The following is a 24380-nucleotide window of genomic DNA, read 5'->3' as shown; positions in this document are numbered from 1 at the left end:
AGCTGGAAGGCATTTGTTGGATTGACAAATTGTAAGAAACAGCCAAGAAACATAGTCACAAACTGCCCTATTTTATGCATTTACAGATGTGAAATTAGCAAATATCTGAAAAAAAATAACAGTGTCTATCTTTATAAAGACAGAAAAAGATGTATGAGAGCTGTGAAATGAATAGCAAACACACAGACAGATAACTTGAACGTGGAGGACAGGTCTAAAACAGAGAAGAGAAGAGATGAGAGAGATGTGACAGGGAGACGAGTTCAACAGGGGAGTTGAGAGGAAGGGGGAGGGTGTCACAAAGGATATGGCTGCCAGCCCATGCTGCCCTAAGCAGCGCAGACCATGACAACCTGACTATTGTGATTTGTTTTAGCATGCATGACTCAAGCCTGTGAGTCACATTAACAGCACCTATAGGCATAATTTACTGTCAAGCAGAAACATCTGATGAAGCAAGAATTGTAACATCATAAAAGATTTGAGCGTATAGGTGGCAGCAAAGACTTGAAATCACATAAACTCAACTTAGCAGTCATCTTGCTGTGTTAAATTGTGTCTGTTATTAGTTAGGCTTCTGTTAGGGTAGAAAAATTTTTTGTTGCTACATATGTTGTGTGATATCTTAACTGAAATGTATTTGTATATAGTTAGAAAGTGAGAATCACATACTGTATGTGGTAGAATGTTTATTGCACATTTTTTAGAGATTTTACACAAGATCATATTTAAACATTATGATTTGATACCGTAGGTTCTCCTACACACTTGGAAGGGGAGGGGGAGGGGAGGTGTATTCGGTTGGTTGCAATCTGCAATCTCACTGCTAGATGCCACTAAATCGTACACTCTGGTCCTTTAAACAACAGCAGGTTTCTAAATGTTTTTGTCAACGGAAGCCCACATCTCATTACACCTAACCTTTAAACTGATTGGAATAGTGTGTGGGACTCTTCCTCCCCCCTCTTTGCCTCTTGTTGTTTTCTGTCTCTTCTCTCCTTTTCTCTGGTACATTTCCCCTGTCCACCTGTACTGATAAGCTTAGTAGTGGTAAACACATTTATCAGCAGATGACAAGGCTACACACACCTGCAGGTGGCGTAAATTGACGTGTATGAAGTAACTGTACTCTGACGAAGAGATATTAGATAGATATTCCAGTTAAAGTATATCATCTGGCATATTATCACCTTGTCAATATGGCTATAGAGATAGCAAACAGTTGCCTATTTACACGTCCAGCAAACATGCAGCAAAATGATCACATCATTAGAGTCGTATTTCTGGCATCTGATGAATTTAACTCCCGTATTATCTCTGCTCTCCTGTTAGCCACCAGCTCCAGAGAAGAATATGTCTTTTGCTGCTAAATGTTTGACTTTCTTCACCAGGTAGATGCTAACTTTGTGCGTTTGCTGTTTGGTGTTGGGCATGCAGTGTACAGTGGCTTTATTTTTGAACATTTAGCTGAAAACCGCTGCCTGCTGCTGGAAATTTGGTTTATGTAAGCAGTAAAACTGAACCATACAGGTAATCTACAGACTGTAAAACCAAAACGATAAGCTGCAGAATTGGCTAGTACTGTGGGGTTTTGTCACATGACTACTTTCATTTGATAGATTAAAATCTAACATTCTCCCTCCTTTTAGCTGTATTTTAGTCTCTAGCGACTACTAAGGGAAATACTATCTGGCTCTTTAGCTGTTAAATTTCCACTATGTTCACCAGCTAGTTGCTAACTTTAACTGTCTGCCATTTGGTTTTCTAGCCTGCAAGTGGAAACAAGGTTGATAAGAGCAATGAGAATGAATTAAAACTGTAAATTTGTGGGCCATAAAACCAAAACTATGAGCTTGGGCTATCATTTTTACTGCTTCCAGTCATTTGACCCATTGTTAACATAAAAATGTTAATTAGCGTAGCCTTAATCTTAAAAATATCGATGAGTTGTGCTTTTTTTATAGTAGAAAACAAAATATATTTAGTGGAACAGTCATGATAACATGGATTGGAGGTTTGATTAGGCCACTTAGACATGTGCATACATTTATTTTGTATGGCTCTTCTGATAAAAATGTCCATCGTGTGACATATGAAATGTAGGATGACTAAGGGATTGGAAACCTGAAGCAACTAAAAAAACAGCCATCGACAAAAGAAAGAAAACTCACAAAATCCTTGAGTGCAAAACTCAATAACCTGCTCTATTTCAGATGAGAGACTGACACATACAGACAGATTTCGAAGTGGGTAGTGGATAAACAAACACAGATGCAGACAGAGAGTGCCCTGAAACAAATGCCTCCCTCTCCTTAATCCCAGGGCTTAGAGTATATATAGGCACTCTCTCACACCTCTTCCTTTGTGTCAGATCCACTTTAAAAACATAGATTTATACACACGAATGCAGTCTTTTCCCTCCCTATTCTGACACTTTTTCACTCACCTGGCAGGAGAATATCAATCCACAAGGGAGCAGCATAACCTGACACTCTTATCAAGAGATAACAGAATCATTCAGGCTCTTGTTTGTCATCTGTCCTCTTTAAGGCACATAAAAAAGATTTGTATATAGAATTGCATAATTAACTTTTGTTCAACTTTCATTTATCCGGGGAGCGTTTGCTCAGAAGGCTTGCTCTGGTTTCCAGCAACACTGCTTTACTCTCCTTCGTTTACACACATTCCCATCCGATACAACCTCAGTCCTCTAGTGCTGGTTACTAAGCATCTGAGGGTTCAAAGTACTTTTCTCAGAGCCTTTTTTCATAGAATTTGTTACTTATTTTGGGATTAAAGCCAACAATATTCTGGTCTCAAGCCCAGTTCTCCAACCTTAAGGCTATCACCACTCACATAACATTAAGTTCCATGATTCAAATGGGAATTACATCAACACATGAGCATGGATTCCTTGAAAAGGGTGGATACAGCACATTGAACATGAGATGGAAACATCTATAACATTGGGACACTTATTAGGACAAAGATCTTTTTTGGCTTGCAAAGGAGCTGATGCTGTGATGTTCTGCTTGCAGTCTAGCGCATTATAATTAAGTTGGCCACTCAGCAACACTCATCAACGAGAAAAGGGCAGTGACTTCCAGATTTTAATTCCAGCAAGAGCTTTAGTACTGAAAGGTGAGCGCTGCAGAAAGGACACAAGTCTTTCAGCATCATTATTTTTCATATAATAAAGATTATGCTGTATTTTGCTGGATTTATGTGGTGCTTGATGCAAATGAACTTCAGTGTTGCAAAGCCATGAATCTCATGATCGGGGAACTGTCAGTGTGAAAAACTGTTTTTCATTACAGACATATACTAATTTTGAAGATTATATTCTAATGTGATGTGACGTGTTGATGGCTGTAGATTTTATCAGGATAAAAATGTCCATATCATCTGGAAACAGTATATAACAACAATTCCTTTGTTGACATTCAACAAAAGTATTTCCCATGAGGCACAGAAGAACTTACAAAGATCTGTAGTTATGTCATACTAACAAAATAACCCACGTTTAATTCTTGATAAAACAATAAGGTTCAATATTTACTCACCAGTACAATAGTAGATACCTGTCCTCATGTTTAAAGGAATCGTTCGACATCGGAAATATGCTTATTTACTTTCTTGCAAAGCATTAGATAAGAAGACTGATACCACTTTCATATTTGTATGTTAAATATAAGGCTACAGGTAGCTGCTGGTTAGCTTAGCTTATCATTAAAAGTGGAAATAGTGAAGAAAAGCTAGCTTGGCTCTTTGTTACCTATTCCAAAGGTAGCAAAATCCACCTAACAGCATCTCTAATTAATTAACACTGTATATTGTTTGGTTTTTTTTAAATCCATACAAAAATAAAATATAAAAATGTCAAATTGTGGTTTTATGGCTGGGCACAGTGACTTCCTGGAGTCTTGTCATCCTTGTGAGGTTGCCAGGCAACTCACAAGACTTTAGATGCTGGGAGGCAGATTTTGTTACCAATGGACAAAGCCTGGCTGTACCCTGTGTTTTATGCTAAGCCAAGACAACCAGCAGCTGGCCATAGGCTTATATTTAACAGACAAATATTAGAGTGGTATATATCTCTTGACAAGGAAGTGTGTATTTCCTGTGTTGAACTATTCTTTTTGGCTTTTCAGAAAGAATGGTGACAGAAACCAGGGAAGTGTGGTCCATTAAGGGCGCTGGGGTGCTGCCCCTTTAATGAAAAACTTTTGTTATTGTTGTGTTGTTCATGTTTGTGTGTACAAATATCAGTTGTTACTCTCACATAAATCATACATAATTACAGAAATGTGCAATGACTATGCCTACAATCTTTGTCTGTGTACCGAAGGTCGTCATTTTCTCTGCTGTACGGTGGTATGTGTGTAATATATTTGGCTTTTCCCAGTGGAACCTGATTGGTTGATACCACATGCCGAAAGTAATTGGATCTGGGGCAGAAAATTTTATGTCCAAGAAATGATGCCAGAAGATTTTCCGCCCAGTTGCTGCTTCCCTATTAGATAACATCTACCCCCTGAAGGCAGGCAAAATGCACACGGATCATTGTGGTACTTTGGTGATAATTGTAAAATGAAAACAGTTGCTAAGTGGCCACTAAAAGATACTTTTTTAAAACTTTTAGAAACCACTAGCCTAGCTGCTAGCCACCAGCAGCTAGCTCCCTGTTACATTTTACGGAGCATGCTCACAGCCAAAACAGAGCTACCTAGGGCCGTAGCCCCACCTAGTGGAAAAGTCACCCCACGCCACTGACAGAAACCCTCATTGAGAAATAATACTGAGCAATAAAAGCAAGTAGAAAAGAAGCTAACCAGGAAGTGAGGCAGGACTTTGTGTCACTATACGTGTAAATGATGTCAACCAAATTCTCAGTCTGTAATGTAACAATTTAAGGGCACTCTTGGCAGTCATCATGAACTGCAGCTTGTCCTGACTTCCAAGCAATTGATTTGCAGATTTACAGGGTGATAATGTTAAGCTTGTTGGCAGTAGCTGGTGTTGAGTCAACTCCAATGACCATTAAGCTTCTTCCCTTCTGCTGCTTCACCCTTTCCCTCTCTGCTTCACCCTTTATCCTCCTGACCATTGCTTCTCTTTTGTTACTATCCATCTCTCCTCCCTCGCATCATCCTCCTGTCTTTATCTCGTCTCTCTCGCACACCTCTACACACCACTACCACTCTTTTTTCCCAGTGTGTCCTCCCATTTCCTTTACCTTTCCCTCTCCATCCTCTCATCTGTCTTTATCCATCTGTCCCATCCACCTTTAGATCCTCTGCTTCTGTCTCTGTGCCAGGCTGTCTAAATTTAGATGGGTAAACCCTCATTGGATCCCTTGTCTTAATCAAAGAGCTGCACCGACCTTCACAATACTCCAACTCCCAGTTGGAAACAATAACTGAACATGGATATGGCCCATCTCGATATCTGGTTGCCGTCTGTGGTTTTCAGTTTGTCTTTTTCCTGTGTCCTTTGAGGAAGTTTGAAGTAGATGGAAAATTTGAAACACTCACTGAGTCTGTCCTTATTCATTTATGTATGAGCTTTTATTTATTTGAGAGCATGTCATGTGGGAAGAGAGAGCAAGTTGTCATTTCCTTCCAAGGTATTTCATGTCTTTTATCGGAGTATGTATGTCATCACCACCGTCACAAGCTCATCTCCGTGGGTGTTGTGTTTCAATTCTTTGGTATCCATGAACACGTGATGCTAGAAAACGTCCTTGTAAGGTGGTGATGTGAGCGAGTGAATCCCTTGCTTTTATGAATCATCCATGCTGCTGTTTGCAAAAGCCTTTAAAGCAGACAGACAATAGCACACATAGGCATGTCACATTTATTTGAAAGCTGCAGTATGGAAAAATCATGTAAAAATACAGCTGTTCATTAGTGTTAGTTACAAGGCAATGCTGCAAGAGAAATATAACATCCCCATTAATTCAGACCATGTGGATTCACCCCATAAAATAAATTTGTGATAGGTTTGATGGTATTGGTGAGGAACCTTGTGTGATGACTTGTCAGACACCCCAGTAGCCTAATTGTTGGTCCCAACTGGGAACCTTTGTGTGTCGTATTCCTCTTAACGAAAGCAAAAATGCCCCCAAAAAATTGTCTAATACTGTATTTTGTGTTTAGTACTAATTAGCAAATGTTAACCTGCTAATACGCTAGACTAAGATGGTAAAGCTGGTAAATATTACCTGCTAAACATCAGCATAATAGCACTGTCTTTGTCAGCATGTTAGCATGCTAATGTTAGCATTTACTGCAAAGCACCACTGTGCCTGAGTACAGCCTCACAGAGATGCTTGTGTGGCTGTAGACTTCTTTTCTCACTTTGATTAATCAATTAGAGAAAACTGGAAAATGTCCCTCACAATTTTCCAGAGCACAAGCTGTTTGTTGTATCCAAAACCCGAAGATATTCAATTTCAAACAGAAATCTACAAAGGTATAAAACAGGGAAAAGCAGCAAATCCTCCAATTTGAGCTGGAGGCAGCAAATGTTCGGCTGAATAATTGACTATCAAAATTAACTGTAGATTGAATTACTTTGTATCCATTGGTGCTTGCTGTGTACCAACTACTGACAAATTTTGCCCAATGTATTGGTTACTAGGTGTTAAAGTTTGGAGCTACCAACTCCAGAATTACTCTGTGTAGTTTTAAATGAAGCCAGGAGAATACTAAAGGAATATATAGTAACTATAAGAAACACACTGACCAAGTGTATTGAATCAGTGAGGGGGCAGTAAAGGCTCTCAGTGTGCCTGCTGTGATGTGCTGATAACGTCAGTGATGACATGCTCTGAAGTGACTGAGGCTGACCGATTCTCTGACTGAGTGGGTTTTTAGCATTTCCTATCGGCAGCCATCTCTCTGGCTCGCAGTGCCTGCTCTCTCTGGTTTAACTGATAGAGCCATCAAGCTGGAGAAACTCCTATCTCAAGTCCTCCCAGCAGGGACGGATGGGGCGGGTCATGTTGATAGCGTGTGCTGGTACACGCATATACATACACACACAAAGGCACTCGCATCTGTACTTTGTCCATCATCATGTTTGAGGATTAACTTGATTTCTGTTGAACTGGGAATGTAACTCACTAACGTCAGCAAACCTTAGAGAAGAGATGGAAGGAGCACTGGCAGTTTCATTTTCATTGGCCACTATCTATTTGTCTGTATCTTTCTCTCCCTCCAGATATTAAAATCATCTTACTTTTTTGTTGCCCTGTCAAAACATTTTTGCTGCCCTTTTATGATTTTGGACCTGCCATACAGATCTGTGTGCAGCTATATAATTCTCTCAGTAGAGTAAGCTTCATACTGTGTAGGTGTGGTACAATGGCTCATACTCTGACTTTGCTGCTATATTATATCAGTTTGTCCTGCTCTTTTGCACTCATTCTCTGTGTCACTCTTTCTTTCTGTCTCTCTGTGCTTGGATAGAGATGGCTTTTCTGCTGCATGGCTTACATGCAGGAGGCGATCTTCTCTGAAGGCTGAATTTAGCATAAATCCTGCTGTTAAGCCATGCAAAGGCGTTCGTAAGAGGGGGGTCACAGAGGAATGTTGCAGCACCGGAGAGCTGTGGCGAAATGTGAAATGAGGTGTTTACGTCAGAGTGGAGGCTTGATGAAAACATGCTGACTATTACCTCCTCTGGGATTCAGTGTGTGTGTGTGTGTGTGTGTGTGTGTGTGTGTGTGTGTGTGTGTGTGTGTGTGTGTGTTTGCACTGTCTATAGCTACAGTGTTTGTTTGTTTTCCTAAAATCCCATCAACATCCCAATGCTGATTGTCCATAATCACTTTCATTTCCATTCAAAAAAAGATCAGCACTGGATATTAATCCCCAATAATAACTGCTTATGAATTATAGCCACCAATGTTATGTTGCCACCCACCACAGCCTTCAGGCTTAGTATGTTCGTCTAGAGCCATGTGTTAAAGTGGGTACCTGGAAATATACAACAATAATAAGCTAACCATGACAGGACAGATTTAGCCAGAGCTAAAGTGGCAACACTGTTTAGCTGTGGGTGAAGACTACATCCCAGATGACTTCCCAGGAGGAAATTATGGCAAATATTATTGCACTTGAATAATAAACAGCCCTTAAAACATTCTTTAATTTGGCTTGTGCTGGGCTTTGGCTTTTGAGTAGAGGAGTAACTGGAACTAAATATGATGTACAGGGAGCAGAGCTCTGAAAAGAAAAACAGTTGTGGCTCACTAATTTGCACATTTGTGATGCCAGGAGTCCTATGTTGTTGTTTTTTTGTTTGTTTGTTTTCAATGTTTGTAAGTGGTTTAATTAACAAGGTAATGCTTAGGGTATGTGCACATTCTAGTGTAATGTTTAAGGTGTATATACACCAAATGATACAATCATAAAAACAAACTCAAACACAGTCTCTCTTTTAAGCCTGCTACATGAAATGTCTGCACAGGCCACCCAACCCTTTCTGACATGCCTTGGTAAACCCCTGTCCCATTACTATGCATTATGCATAGGCCTATCTCTTAAGTCCCATAAATGTAAAAGCTCCCCTAGAAATAGAAGAAGTGATAATGGTGCCTTGTCACAGTGACGTTTTAATGACATAGAAATGTTTTAACAAATCTACAACAATTACCTTTACTGATTTAGTGGTAGAAACACTAAACACTAGACACTTTTTAAGAATTGATATTAATTACTAACAATATGTTACTGTCTTTGTCTCACAGAAAGAATGGCTTTGCCTCAACTGTCAGACCCAACGAGCCATGTCGGGTCAGCTCGGAGACATGCCACCTCCAGCCATGGCTTCCCCAAAGAAGCCACCACCTGGACCTGCTCCTGCTCCTGCCCCCTCCTCCACCCCTGCCCCTGCTGCTGTAGATAGCAAACCTGTAGTAGAAGCAGCAGACCTACCCCCACCAGCTCCTGAGACCAAGGTAGAGCCCACAACCATTCCCACACCTGCACTAATTTCACCTGATCATGATGCCCCTCCCTCTGTTAGTGTCCCCCCTCCTGATAACAGCCCTCAGGAAACACCAGAGTCAAAAGAACATAAACAACCACTAGAAGCTGAACCAGTATCTGAGCCTGTAATTCAGCCTGAACAAGAAGTTTCAATTTCAGAGAGTACAACTGAGAGTATCCCTGCAATCCCAGAAGTTAAACACGAGCAGAATGGCTCTGAGAAAATAGCAGAGGACCATCCTCCTCCTGAAACACCACCATCTAATGCTGAGCAACAAACTCAGAGTGCAACTGTCAGTGAAATCCCAGCAGTTGAACAACAACAGAGAAGCTCTGAGAAAGCAGCAGAGGCCCATACTCACCCTGAGACAGAGCCATCTAATGTTGATCAGCAAGGACAGAGTGCAACTGTCAGTGAAATCCCAGCAGTTGAGCAACAACAGAGTAGCTGTGAGAAAGCAGCAGAGGACCATACTCACCCCCAGACAGACCCATCTAACTCTGAGCAACAAGCACAGAGTGCAACTGTCAGTGAAATCCCAGCTACTGAGCAACAACAGAGTAGCTGTGAGAAAGTGGCAGAGGACCATACTCACCCTGAGATAGAGTCATCTAATGCTGAGCAGCAAGCACAGGGTGCAACTGTCAGTGAAATCCCAGCAATTGAGGAACAGCAGAATAGCCCCAAAAAAGCAACAGAGGACCATTCTCCCTCTGTGAAAAGTGAGACGCAAAATCTATTGACTAATGCAGATATAGACAAGACAACAGTCTCTGCTGAGGTAGAAACAGAGCTAAATCCCAATATTACTCAGGATGAGGCTGCAGCTCCCCTGATAGATAATGAGAAAGTGGAGCCCACTCCAGAGAAGCCTCCGGAAGTGACAACTGATTCCGTTGAGCAAAAATCTGCCTCAATCCCTGAAGAAGTCGCACAGGAAATTCCTGTTCAGCCTGATCCAAAGCCAGATTCTACAGCTACAAATGTAGAGGAGAGTAGGAGTGGAGCTACAAATGTAATAGTAATAGAGGTAGAACATAGTCAGCCTCAATTAGATGAAACTCAAGCCACTCTTATAGGTCAGGCTCTATCAGGTACAGTGGATACAGCTGGTAATGTGGACCATACAGTCAGCCCCCCAAAACCTGAGGCAGAAATTGTAGCACCTGACATCAAGAATGAAAGTACTACAGAAAGAAAGGCAGAACCAGAACCAGTAGTAGAGAAGCCAGCAATCACAGAAAATGCTCCTCATCCTCCAGTTGAGGTTGTAGAAAATTTAGATCTTGTGGCCTCTGTTGACAAAATTGAGGTCCATAATAGTGACAAGCCCCTGGAAGAATTAAAACCCGAGCCAGCAAAGTGTGTAGAATCTGAAATTCCTTCAGTAATTTCAGACAACAAACAGCCTGCCTCAGCTTCAGGGGAGAAATGTCAGGCTAATGAAGTAGAAAGCAAACCCATAGAAAAAGAGAAGGAGCCTACTCCACTTGATCCAGCAAATAAGTCACTTCCCGTTTCTCCAGTTGAAGGAGAAACCAAAGCTTTGGAGAAAGAAAATGAGAATGCTGTTGAGAATGTTAACATCGAACAGGAAACTGCTGAGCAGGAAATATCTGAGAAAGCTGTTGAGGAAAAGTCAGTTGAGATTAAAACAGCAAAGGACAATGCAAAGGAGAGAATTGTTGAGGAAAAAGCTGTTGACAAGGAAACTATTGGGAAGAGGGATATTGAGAAGACAACAGTTGAGGGAAAATCAAATGATGGCAAAGCCTTAGAAGAGGAGGGAGCTCAGAGAAATGCAGCTACAGAGAGTGCTATTGAGGTAAAAGCTGATGAGAGGAAAGCTTTTGAAGAAGAGGCAAATGAACAGAAAACACTTGAGAAGGCAAATGACCAGACACCACTTCAAGAGAAGGTTAATGAAGCAGAACCCTCATCTACTGAAACAGAGAATGTGTGTTGTGAAGAGAAAAAAGAAGCAGAAAGAGCAGGAGAGACAATTCCGATTGTTGCTGAAGAAATCCTGAAAGAAGAGATACAGATACATAAAGAGGTCGAACCAGAAACAAAGTCTGAACCATCACCTGCTGGGGAAAGCCTTGTTGAGACAGCCTCATTGCCAGAGAAATCAGAGGAGAAAGAAAAATCTGTAGTCAAAGCAGAGAGTGAAGCACAGAAAGAGGAAAATCAGACACCTGTAGATACATTGTTAAAAGAAGAAGACAAATCTGAGAACGCAATGGTTACATCTGTTCCCCCATCACCTGATTTTAAAGAGCAAGAAAAGGTCAATACCACAGAGCCAAAGCAAAGTGTAGAGATGGTGTCATCCTCAGCTGTCATTAGTGAAACACAAGTCAGAGATAAAACCTGTGAGGAGAAACTCAGCCAAGACAAGGCAGAGGCCGATTCACAAAAATTAAACAGCACTGGTGAAAATCAACATGAAGTAAAAAAAGAGACGTCAGCGCTAACAGGCAGTGATGAGAAACAGCTCAAGAAATTCACTGAGGGAAAAGTGTCAGTCAGTGAGAAGGAAGTAAAACTTGACAAAGAGGAGGTTGACTCTCAACCTGTTACTGGCAACATCCAGGAATCTATTTTGGTATCCAAGGAAAGCACAGTCTTTGACAAAGATGGCACTCCAGAGTTTGATGCAGGAGAGAACACAATATCAAAGAAGGATGAAATATCAGAGACAGCTTTTGAAAATGGAGATGTATCTGTATCAGTAGCTTCAGTCCCTGTAGCAGAACCTGAAATCCCAGTCTCTGTAGTTAGTAAGCAGGACAAAGGCCCAGAGGATAATGCTAACATGGAGGAGAAAAAGGAGGCTAAAGCTCAGCCTGTGGGAAAGCCCAGTGATGAAGATGCAATCACTGAGGTGACCGTAGTATTTAGCACAAGTAGTGGTAGATTACATGAATATCTTTGTACATCATTTGCTTAGTTTCTGATATATTTAACAAATAAGGTATATGTGAAGGTCAGTTATATGGGAAATTGCTGAACTAGGTATTGGTCCTTATTGAAAATTAATATAACACTGTGCAGTATGAAATGTTTTGATTACAGACTGTATCACATTCTTGAAGACTGGAACTTGTGTAGTTGCTTATGTATAATTTAAATTGTAATTATGTACACTCCGTCAATTTCAGTGATTATCTAAAAAGAATTTGAAAAATGCCTAAAATTTCCATTTTCCATGCTGCTCTAAAAGCTCAGTACTACAAACAAAATGATACCCTCACCACAGAAATTGAAAAGATGAAACTAAAACTACCAGTTTTTGATGTGACATCATTTACAGAGCCCTATACTGTTGTAATTAGTTATAATCCGAAAAGCTTATTTTCATTACTATTTGTTACTCCTGGAGAATGTATATGCACAGACATTGTGAATATTAACAATCCAGTTCAAATATTTCCTTTGATGTATTGTATTATCTGAAGAAAAATTACTAAATTATGTCTTATTTTCACCCAACAGGCCAAAAGGTTTGAGACTCTGAAAGAGCCTGGAGAGAAAGAAATGGCCGTCAAGGAGAGCAGTCCCACCAGCCCCTCAGACCTGGCAAAGCTGGAAAGCACAGTCCTTCCCATTCTTGAGGCCCAGCCAAGCACACAACCAAAGGATGATGAGGAGAAACTAACAGATACATTAAAGACCAGACGTAAATTAGAGGTGCTTCCTCTCTCACCTGACTCACCTAGCTCAGAAGATGACAGAGAACTTTGTGAGAAGAATGCCAAAGGTACCACAAAGAAAAAGCTGCTTGTGCCCATGGATATAAGGGCAGATTCACTGGATGATAGCAGTGAAAGCTTTGGAAAAGAAAGCCCTATGTCAGGGGATGATGAGGAATTTATTCGGAAACAGATAATGGAAATGAGTGAGAATGAGGATGCTTCTCCATCTGATGAAGAAAACCTAATCCGGCGAAAGATCAGAGAGGATGAGAAGAAAAAAATGGAACAGAAGAAAACAGAGGCTGTAGAGAGGACCACATCAGGAAAAGCCAGACGACTTACCAAGAAAAGCACTATAAGTCCAGATGATGAGGATGATAAGCACCTCCAGAGCTTGTGGGATAAATCTGAAATAGACAAAGAGGGGGGACCAGAACCAAAAGAGGAAGAACGTCAGAGTGGTACTGGGGTTCGTAAATTCCAAACTATGGAGCTGAATGCAACCAGCAGCCCTATGCATGTACCTAATGATGATGGAGAGCCTGAGATGGAAAGCCTAACAGACTCGCCAGATGATCGGTCTAGAGGTGAGGGGTCATCCAGTCTACATGCATCCAGCTTTACTCCTGGGACATCCCCAACATCCCTCTCCTCACTGGATGAAGACAGTGACAGTAGTAGTCCCAGCCACATTCGCTCTGGTGAAGGTAAACAACACAGGAAAGCCAAACACAGACAACCTGGCCAAATGCTGCCAACTATTGAAGACTCGTCTGAGGAAGAAGAGTTACGGGAAGAAGAGGAACTGCTCAGGGAGCAAGAAAAACAGAAGGGCTCAGGGAAAAAATCAAAGAAAGACAAAGAAGAGATTCGAGCCCAGAGGAGGCGAGAACGTCCAAAGACGCCGCCAAGCAACCTATCGCCCATTGAAGATGCCTCACCAACTGAAGAACTGAGGCAAGAAGCTGAAATGGAGGAGATCAGACGATCATCCTGCTCTGATTTCTCCCCCAGTATTGAATCAGATCCTGAAGGGTTTGAAATCCATGCTGCAAAGATTGCAGAAGTCCAGAAAACGTATCAGCTGCCTATATCAGTATCTCTTCACTCCCCAACAGATGATCAAAATACTGATAAACAGAAAAAAGCTCTCAAATCTGCTGATGAGGCTTATGAGGAAATAATGCTGAGGGCTAAGTCTCCAACAGCTGACAAAGGTGAGATTCAACCGGGAAAAGAGTCCCTTTATGGAGGTATGCTCATTGAAGATTATGCCTATGCATCTCTTATTGACAATTCAACAACTGATTTAGGGGAGCCAGAGAAGATTGTTGTTCCTGTTCAGCCCAAAATCCTGAGATCACCAGATGAAGTGTATGAAGACATGATAAAGAAGAGGAAAGAATTCATGCAGCTGGAGCAAGAATATCAAAATATGCAGCCAAAGAAAGAAAGCACTAACCCAGAAATTGTGTTGCAACCTGCTGAGAATACCTTCCCCAAAAGTAGTACAGTAACATTAGGCAAAGATGGGAAGCCATTGTTGGATGCGGAAACTGCCTATGAAGAACTAATGAAAAGAGTGCTGACTCCTGGAACAAGTCCTACTCAGCAGGAGCCAGAGGTAGAGGCCACTGCATCTAGAAAGGCGCTCCACCCCATTCCAGACTTAAGGGTGACGCAGTGCTCTTCAGGAGAGTTGTCCTCTGATGATGAGAGTCTAATTAAAAAGGAAGAGGAGATAACTGCAGTATCAGACACAACATCAAATATGGAAACCCAGCCTGTGACAGCCTTTTCCGAGTCTCCTCCATCATCCACATCAGATCAGCAACCTCACACCACCATTGCAGCATCCGAGGCTGATGTTGTTGACTTATCAAGCGCATTCCCAAGAACATCAGCCCCTGTGATTGCCAGTGTGTCACCCTTGCCCACAGTCCCCCAGTACACACCCAGCATACCCAGCGTCGTGTCAACTGCCCCACCTGTGCCCCCGAAGCCAAGCGTCCTGCGTATGGCTAATTCTCAGGAAACAGCAGAAGTACCTGTTGCACCACCACTGCCTCCTCCCACCCCACCAAAACCTACTGTTTTTCCCAGGAAGGCTCCAGTTCCACTTCCATCTCAGGCTTCAGCAACTCCAATCAGGCCAGAGACAGTGGCCATGAGTACATCCCAAGGATCACCTACAAGACAAGCAGTTACACCAACATACAAACCTCATGTTCCCCCTCCTGTTCCCCCAAAGCCATCCATTCCTGCTGGGATTGGGGATAGCCACAGACCAGGACATGGTGTCAAACCACCAATTGCACCAAAGCCTGGCTCCCAGCCTTCTTCACCTGCCCATGCCTCACATCCACCAAGACCCACTGTACTTCCTACTGGTCCTGTTGACATAGCCCTGAATCTGAGCCCCTCTTCTGAGAGCAAGCAATTTCAACCCTCACCAAAGTCTCCTTCTTCTCCAAGATATGCCAGCAATCTTCGTGACACATATGTGGTCATCACACTGCCATCTCAGCCCAGCTCTCCAGTAGACAGTGTCTCAACTCAAGCTCCTTCTAGCCCTGGCCCAGCATCTCCCTCACGCCAAGCTCAGCCCCAAAGTCATCACCAACCACAGCCTCAACCTCAGTCGTATCCACAGCAGCATCCACAACCAACTCCTCCTCAAACAACCAGGGTGCCTCTGGCATATACACGAGTGACAGAATCCATTGAAAGTCAAGAAATTTGTGGCCCAGAAAAACATGTATCTAGTTCTTGTCACATAATTGAGGCTATATCTGCCTCAGCACAGCCATCAGTGGTTATGCCTAACCTCATCTCTCAAGTGGTCACCACAGAAGTCCAAAGAACCACTGTCTCTGTTGTTCATGAGAGGACACCACCACCAGTGCCAGCTCCAAGGGCAAATGGTGTCCCAATCTCGTTGGAGAAAACTAAACCCCAACTGCCAGCACAGAATGGAGTCAAACCTTGTGAGGTGGTAGATCTTAGGACTATGAAGGTGGACCCAGAATCAGGCATGAATGGTGTGGACCTGTCAGGTGGTCCAGACTCAAGACGTCAGTCCTTTACAACTGATGTCAATCGTCAGAACAGTGCAGTGCAGTCACCTGTGGTCAACCTCAGTGCTGAATCATCCACCGTCTCTATAGTGACTGACAGTATCACCATCGTGACCTGTGCTGCCACAATCCAGCGATCTGACAATGTAGACAGCTACCAAGCATCTTCAGTGCCCCTTCAGCTAACGAAAAACAAAGTATTTGAGCCTGTTTCTCAAATAATATATCGGCCAATTGATTCTCAGCCCTCAACTCATACTGGTACAGAGATCCCTATTAACCTCTCAGTTGGATCAAGCGCAGGTGGTGGAATTTTCCAGTCCACCCCTGTCACTATTGCCCCCACTTCTGTTGCAGGTTGCGTCGCCAATGGATTAACTACAGGAACAACCTCAGTGGCAGGAGCTGTTGATCTTAGCACAACAAAACCATTCAATACAGTGGTATCAGTGGATACTGCTTCTACGGAAGTGGTCACAGCTGTAATAACAGATGATGATGGCAAACCAGTCGATCTGACTGCAGGAAAAAGAGCTGTATGCTGTGATGTTGTGTACAAGCTCCCATTTGCAGGAAGCTGCACTACTCAGCAACCCACCACACCCCTGCCTGAAGATCGTTTTGGATATCGTGATGACCATTACCAGTATGATCGTTTACCTTATGGCATGAGAGGGTTTGGTGGAATTAAACCGTCAATGTCTGACACTAATCTAGCAGAAGCTGGCCTGTTCTTTTACAAGAGTAAGAACAGCTATAACTTCAGTGGCACCACAGAAGGTGCAGTAGATCTTACCTCAGCAAAGATTTCTGATGCAGGTCAGTGCAGTGATATTGCAGACCTGTCACTTAAATGTCATTTTGAACTTCCTCCACTCATTCATGGCTAACATGGCATTTTTGGTTTGTTTTTACTTTTTGTTTTGTTTTGCATGGACAATTCATTTTTCTTTGTTTTTTGTTCTTTCATCGTGAGATTTTTGCATGTGCCTGCATGCTGTTACTGTACATTTTGTTTATGCTTGTGGACGTTGGAGCGTTTTTTTTTTTATCCCTTTTCCACCTTTTTCCATGATTGGATAAGGCATGACTTGCTTCAACATTGAATTAGTCTGCATTATATGGACTCAACTGATGTTTTTGACTTTTGACAGGTGAAGCAGTTGACTACTCCAAGAAAGGGACATACGCAGGAATGACAATTCCACCCTATTCCCAAGCCAGAGTCACAAGTACTGTTGGTACACTCTTTGGTACAAGCAGTGTCTTGAGGTCATCAAATGGGGTGGTCTATTCCTCTGTTGCAGCACCAATTCCATCTACGTATGCCATTACCACCCAGCCTGGGTCCATCTTTAGTACAACATACAACACCCTATCAGGTATGCATACCAGCGACACCATGCCCTCACTGTCCAACCTCCAGAACTTGCCACTGACACGGTCCCATAGTTTCCTGTCCACCATCTCCATTACTTCAGCAGAAGAACAAGGAGATGCCCCACTCAATCTGGAGATATCAAGAGGGGTTACTTCTGCTGATGCTGTCACTACAGCAACAACCTCTTTATCGCTTGACACCTACACTGATGCATCCCTGGAGGCCATAGCTGCTTCACTGGAGGCTCTTTCCTCACCCATGGTTCCTGGGGATGGCCAGTATCAGGCAGAGCGTGAAAGGCTGGAGATGGAAAAACTCAAGCAACAGCGCCTTGCTGAGGAATTGGAGTGGGAGCGCCATGAGATTCAGCGGTTCCGTGAGCAAGAACAGCTTCTGGTACAGAAGGAACTGGAGGAGCTGCAAGCCATGAAGCAGCATATCCTGACCCAACAAGAAGAGGAAAGACAGGCTCACCTTATGATGCAGAAAGAAACCTATGCTCAGCAACAGCAGCAGCTTGAGCAGATTCAGAGACTCCAAGAGCAACTCCGCATGCAACTGGAAGAGCAAAAGCTTCGTCAGATGTACCCAGGCGGGGACATGCCAGGGCATGGCTTGCAGGAGGCAATTGTTCTAGGACCTGATGGCACAGTCCTGTCCAGAAAGATCACGGATAGTGGGTGCCAGACAGATGAAGAGGATGAGACAGTCAGCAAAGCTTACACAGCAGGGAGAAAAAAGAGAAGTGCTAAAAAGAGTGTTGACAGTTGTGTTCAGACTGATGATGAGGATCAAGAGGAATGGGAGGCTCAAACTAGAAGCAGACAAACCCGGCCACGCACTGCCAGGGGAGACAGGGGAGGACAGTCAGAGATGTCTCTTCAAGCCCACACTGAGATTTCTATACAAACCGATACAGAGGGGAACATTAGAATGGACACTAGAATGGAGCTGTCTGACTCTGAAAGGACCTCACCAAAGAAACGACCAACCCCCTTAGAAATAGGCCAGTCTCCTAACCTCAAAGCCGAGTCCTCTACGCTTCAAGCCCCTCCTAAATCTCCCAAAGTGCTCTATTCCCCCATATCGCCCTGTATATCCCCTAGCAAATCCCTCGAGTTTGTATCCTATGAGAAATCACTGGGTGATACAAGCCCACAAAAGCTAAAAGGAAGTGCAGATTCATCAAAAGCCTCTCCAGCAAGTCCCAGGGGACCAAAAGCCATGCAGAGATCCATGTCTGACCCTAAGCCCATGAGTCCAACAGGAGAAGAAAGGGCAACATCTGGCACCCAGCATGGTGATAGCTATACTGTGAGTGCTATATCACTTTTATTAAAATATATAAGAATGAACATAGGCACTGACTAACAAAAACACAAAAGTTGGTTTGTTCTAACCTTAAGAATATGAAGATGTTATTGGTGCAAACTGTTCTTTTGGTTAATAATGTGCAGAAGAAATTTAAATCTTTCAGGGGAGGTATTTCCAGCTTGAGTTCATCTTTTGATAAAATACTAACAGCTTCTATGATTGCAGTTTTTCTTTTTCTCTCAGCCTTTGATTATTATGGCATAAGGTTTTACACTATTTATAGTTAGCTTGCCGTTTAAATGAATGTGATCTACTTATGGCCACAGAATGTAATGTAAACGAACCATAACAAACCATACTGTGAGTCAAGCGTCTTGTAGCACCAACAAAACCATCATTTGTCATGTCATATTCATGTAGCACAAGTGGCATGATGGCTCAGTGGTTAGCACTGCTGCCCCACAGCAAGGGTTTGCATGTTCTCTTCGTGTTTGCATGAGGAAGCGTGCACACAATATGACTTGCATGTTAGGTATTAGAAATACTGCAGCCTTATTCATCACAACAGAGTTGCCCTTAAGAGTGGAGATTCACCCACAGTGCTGAACTACAGCTACTTGCTGCTCCTAAACAGTTTGGATGGCTCAAATGCAGAGGATGAATTTAACTAAGGAACAATACAATAGAATGAAGATTCAAGGCAGTAATTAATTTGTGTAGTCATATAATGTTTGACTGAGCTAAACACAAAAGAAAATGTAGCTACAGTTAAATCAATATAATGCTTAAGATAGCAGATGTACCTATTCACTGAACTATGTTATACAATACAATACACATTTGTGTAACTAACCTCTGACTAAGGGATGTACCAAACCTTTTATTCTGAGTATAGAGACATTTGCAAAGTTATAAATACTAATACAGACTTTAAATAAAGGTTTAAATTCTACAGTTTTTCACTTTAAGAATTCAATCATATTATGTTATGAACAACATTTGAAGTAATGTGCAAAGCTCTATTTTAATTTCAGTGTGCAGACATGAAGTAAGGCATACAAGGAAATGAAAGAATCAACTGAATAGGTTATGCATACCCACATAGGCATCCTATGTTGCTCCTGGCCTTCATGCGGTATAGAAGTCAGATTTCTGCTTGGGCAATTCACTGTTGAGAATCTCATACATACATAAAAGGCTGGGAAATAAGCTGAGCTTGCAGGAAAATATTGAGCTGTCAGATATCCATAGAGGCTTAATGTGAATAAATTACCTCTTTTGAGACTACACTTAAGAGTGTACAATTTAGTGAGTGGTGGGTAACATTTATGGACAGGAATGCATATACTTTACTGGGACACACAAATGATCAATAAACTGTGTTTTCCAATAATCCTTCATGCACTCATATACACCATGGGCATGTCCTAATCTATAGTAATGATTTTAATTTGATAACATAATTGAAATCATGCAATTAGCAATTATCTCAAGTTAAGTTTTATCTGAGTAATAGTGTCCAGAAGAAGTTTTTTTCAAATTCTGAGGACTACATGACCAGCCCACTCAGTTATTTTGAGGATTAAGAAGACCATTTGAATTTCTACAGTCTTAACACGTTTTTATTTATTTTTCCTACAGGGGAAGAGCTCTGGTGGCACACCAACAGGCACTCAAAAGAAGGTGAAGAGGACTCTCCCCAATCCACCCTCAGAGGATGAGTCAACAGCCAGTGGCCAGACAGCATACAGCACCAGTTCTGCCCGCCGTAGAATGTGCCGCAATTCAAACATGGCACGTGCTAAGATCCTACAAGACATTGATCGTGAGTTGGACCTGGTGGAACGTGAGTCCTCCAAGCTCCGCAAAAGACAGGCAGAGCTTGATGAGGAGGAGAAAGAGATCGACGCCAAGCTTAGATACCTAGAGATGGGCATTAATCGTAGAAAAGATGCCCTACTGAAGGAGAGAGAGAAGAGAGAGAGGGCCTACTTACAGAGCGTTGCCGAGGACAGAGACTACATGTCAGACAGTGAGGTCAGTAATATCAGAGAGACTAGAGGTGGACGTGGAGGTGGTGAAGATGAGGAGATTGAAGATCATGGTCTTGAACGTCCCAGGACAGCTCCTCAGTCTGAATTGGATGACTTTGTCCCACCTCAAACCAAGCATGAGTACGGAAAATACTCCCAGTACCAATACCCTCAAAGCCAATACCAGTCTCTCTACCAGACTCCCCAGTCCTACCAGTCTCATTCTATCTACTCCTCTGTCCCCTCGCTCACTAGCTCCCAACAGCAGAGTTACCACCAGATGCTCCTGTTGCAGCAGAAAGCTGCCAGACAAGCAGCCCTCCTTTCAGAGCTGGATGCAACTAAATATGATGTCATTAGCCGCCAGCCTGATCCCACATCGTCAGCTTATCTAGGAGTCAAATATGACAAATACGGCAACCACCTTGATCTCAGAGCTTTGGAGGTGGGAAGTATAGCAAGTAGTCCCATGTCAGCTGTGTCTGATTCCTATTACACAGATGTTGATCACCATACACCTCGGAGTTACTTGCTGCTGGAAGATGCTGCAGAATTGGCGAAGAGCTCTACAGGTCTGTCTTCATCTTATAGTCTGGCTGAGAGGGAACTGGCCAAGGCAGAGAAGCTGCTACGTAGGAGTGCTGCAGATCTGGGGTCTACTGACTATCTTGGATCTACCTCCAGACTCCATACTTTTGGAAAGACCCCCGATGAAGAGGATTCAATGGAGGAACCCTATGAACTGAAACTCCTGAAGCAGCAACTCAAGCAAGAGTTTAGGAGAAGTACGGGTGGGACAGAAAACTTAGAACAATTGACAGGTCTCTCCCAGCACTACTATACCCCAAGCTCTGGCATCTCTAGTTACTCCCAAAGACAGTATCCAAAGTCAGAAAAGTACAGCATCAGTCGACTTACTCTAGAGAAGCAGGCAGCTAAACAGCTCCCAGCATCCATGTTGTACCAAAAACACAAGACTCCGCTATTAGATCCTAAAATCTCCTCCAAGTATTCCTCTATTACAGACAGCAGGGCTTTGGAGACAGACTATACCAGTTATCTTGGGTCTACCAGTGGATCCCCAAGATCCAGCCGACTCATGCAGGATGAGATTACCTTTGGCCTTCGAAAGAATATTGCAGAGCAGCAAAAATACCTAGGGTCCACCTTGGGTGCCAACTTGGCTGGTTCACTAAACTTGGGTCAGAGCTTGGGCTTGGACTCTGCCTATCCTAGTGGTAGTCGCTCAAGACCCTCATCCAGGCCTACATCTTGCTATGGCCTGGACTTGTCTATCAAGAGAGACCCTTCTAGCTCTTCGCTGAGGCTCAAGGGGGATGGTGAGGCATCTGGAGATGGACCAAGTTATCAAACCCCCTCTGGTCGCACCAAACCTACCAGCCTTCCTATTGTACAAAGTGGCCGTGGCCGAATACCCATAGTAGCTCAGAACTCGGAGGAAGAGAGTCCATTGAGCCCTGTTGGGCAGCCAATGGGCATGGCCCGTGCATCAGCAGGACCTCTGCCACCCATCTCAGCTGATTCAAGGGACCAGTTTGGTTCTTGTTTATCCTTGCAGGATTCCCAGCAGCAGCAACATATCAGGGAAGAGCCAACCAGGGGTAGGGGTTATGTGCTGCTGGATGACCTTCAGGGCACCATGTCAGATAGTGAAGGTAAAAAACAGACTTGTCACATTGTCACTTTTTTCCTATTTAATGTTTCATCCTTGAGAGTGTCTGGTTATAGTTTATCTTGCATGCATTTAGTACTAATGTGTATAATATTTAGCTGTTGGGTATTTATTGAAAATCTGCATGTGTCTGTTGTGATTTTCTATGTTTTCATGTTTAACCTTAACTTTGGTGAATGTATCTTTTCTTTTCTGGTGTCAGTATATTTGTTCAGTCTTTCAAGATCTGGTGTGCATGCATGTCATATAGGGTGTGCTTGAATGTATCTTTATGCATGCACCGTGTTTCTGTTTGCATTTCAGATATTGTGTAACATTTTCCCATATTAGTTCACTGCATGACACCATATGGTATAACTTACAGCTACATTGTGTAGGAGGTTTTTCTTCTCAAATAGCAATGCTCACTTATGGCAGTCTGCATTTTATTTATACAACACTTCCATTCCAGAAATGAGGATTTATACTTTAAGTCTTACAGAATACTTTCATAGTCCTTCAAATCTTACCTGTTAAGCATACAAGCGGAATATAGCGGAATAACACAAAAACTCAGGTCAGATTTAGAAAATGTTCTTTTCTCACCAATGATACACTGAAAAAGTGCCTCCCCCTCTTGCAGAATTTACATAATTGGTACAAAATTCTGTCAGATGAGCCAGTTCTTTTACAATTATTCTTCAAAATGACAGTGTATAGCCTGTAGTACATGAATTATAGTTTTGGAATCTACAACAGTTGATCTGTGATGTGGATAGTGGACATTGTTTGTATATTTAATGATCATATTTAAGTTGAAAAATATATTTGTAGTTTCATGATAATCAAATTGTAGGCCATCAAATGTTACCACATTATAGTGACAATACAGAAATAGTTTACATTTATAGTACATCAGTTTGTACAGTTACAGTTTGCAGATATAAGTAGAGGGTTCTTGAGTGTTTTTGTTTGAAATGCATGATATTTGGTTGCAACACTAATATGTGTGTAATAAATATACAACTTTAACTTGCATGTCTTGTCGTGAATACTTGCTTGTATGTATTGTTATACATCAGTGATATGTTGCATGGAATACATTGAAGCCTGTTACCTTCTATACTGTATCTCCTTATGATATTACTGCCTCCCAGTAATCAAAAAGTGCAAACTTGATTAGTGTGGCCCATTATTTTTCTATATTTTTTAAATTATAAAAGAGATGAAAATCATATGAGAAAAAAATCAATAATGCAAGAATGCTACTGAAAATCTGGTATTATTTCCTGCAGCTCTCCCCATTTTTCTCTACACTTTCTATTGCTGAAAGCATATTCTGAGTAGTCATCGCCCAGAGACCCAGTTTTTGTAAAATGTGTCTGAACAGTGTCCTATTGCAACAGGAATGGAAATGATTGTTTTGGCAGGAACATTAATTCTGGTAAATCTCAGTTATGTTCTGTTTGGTAAAAGCCAAAAACCATCAATTAAATATATAAACAATACATTTCCTATCATTCCAGTCATGACTAAAACCATTGTATCTTTATGTTAATGTCCATACACAATAAATAATTATAATTATTTATTAAGTACTTAGTTAAAGCAGCATGGGGCTGTTCACTTTCCATGCTGAGGACAGTTTTTCATGTAAGAGGACGGAAAAAGGGCCAGTTCCAGTGCTTAAGTTTAGACTCTAATTAAGATGTAATTGTTGATCTTCTTGGTTTCATTTAAGAATCCCTGGTCCCCTGAGTTGTCTTGAACACAGTATAACTACTTGTCAATAGATTCATATGGATCCCAGCATTTTGCAATGTAAACTAATTTGCCTTGATTCCAGCCCTAAGTGATTCCCTGATGGCTTTGAACAGAGACGATGCAACAAATGGTAGAGTATTAGTTCAGTTATCTAGTTATTTATTAGCTAACATATTAACCTGCACCACAAGTCAAATGCACATCTTCATGAAATGATGACTAAATGTTGGGGAGGTTTGAGACACTTACATAAATACCATTGACAAAATACCATATGACATTGCAAAAATATCATATGGTAAGACATACATACATGTTTTGGAAGCAATTGCTCCTTATTAAAAATTGGAGTTATATAATTCTCTCTCTCTCTCTCTCTCTCTCTCTCTCTATATATATATATATAATGAGATATATATATCTCATATATAATGAGATATATAT

At 42.0% G+C, this 24380-nt stretch overlaps 1 protein-coding gene across 1 annotated transcript in view; it reads left to right on the top strand.

Moving 5' to 3' along the window:
- pcloa (piccolo presynaptic cytomatrix protein a) overlaps positions 1-24380 on the top strand; it is a 58751-nt gene that overhangs the window by 12304 nt on the left and 22067 nt on the right. Inside the window, exons 4-10 of the mRNA XM_044343238.1 lie at positions 8756-9170; positions 9309-9337; positions 9482-11884; positions 12496-16591; positions 16927-18467; positions 20109-22176; positions 24019-24066. Coding sequence (XP_044199173.1) covers positions 8756-9170; positions 9309-9337; positions 9482-11884; positions 12496-16591; positions 16927-18467; positions 20109-22176; positions 24019-24066 — 10600 coding nt within the window. The remainder of the gene's footprint in view (positions 1-8755; positions 9171-9308; positions 9338-9481; positions 11885-12495; positions 16592-16926; positions 18468-20108; positions 22177-24018; positions 24067-24380) is intronic.

This window comes from Thunnus albacares, chromosome 23, assembly GCF_914725855.1.
Source record: "Thunnus albacares chromosome 23, fThuAlb1.1, whole genome shotgun sequence".
Taxonomy (NCBI): domain Eukaryota; kingdom Metazoa; phylum Chordata; class Actinopteri; order Scombriformes; family Scombridae; genus Thunnus; species Thunnus albacares.
Note: the sequence above shows the minus strand (reverse complement) of the source record. Positions and strands in the feature narration are given on the sequence as shown.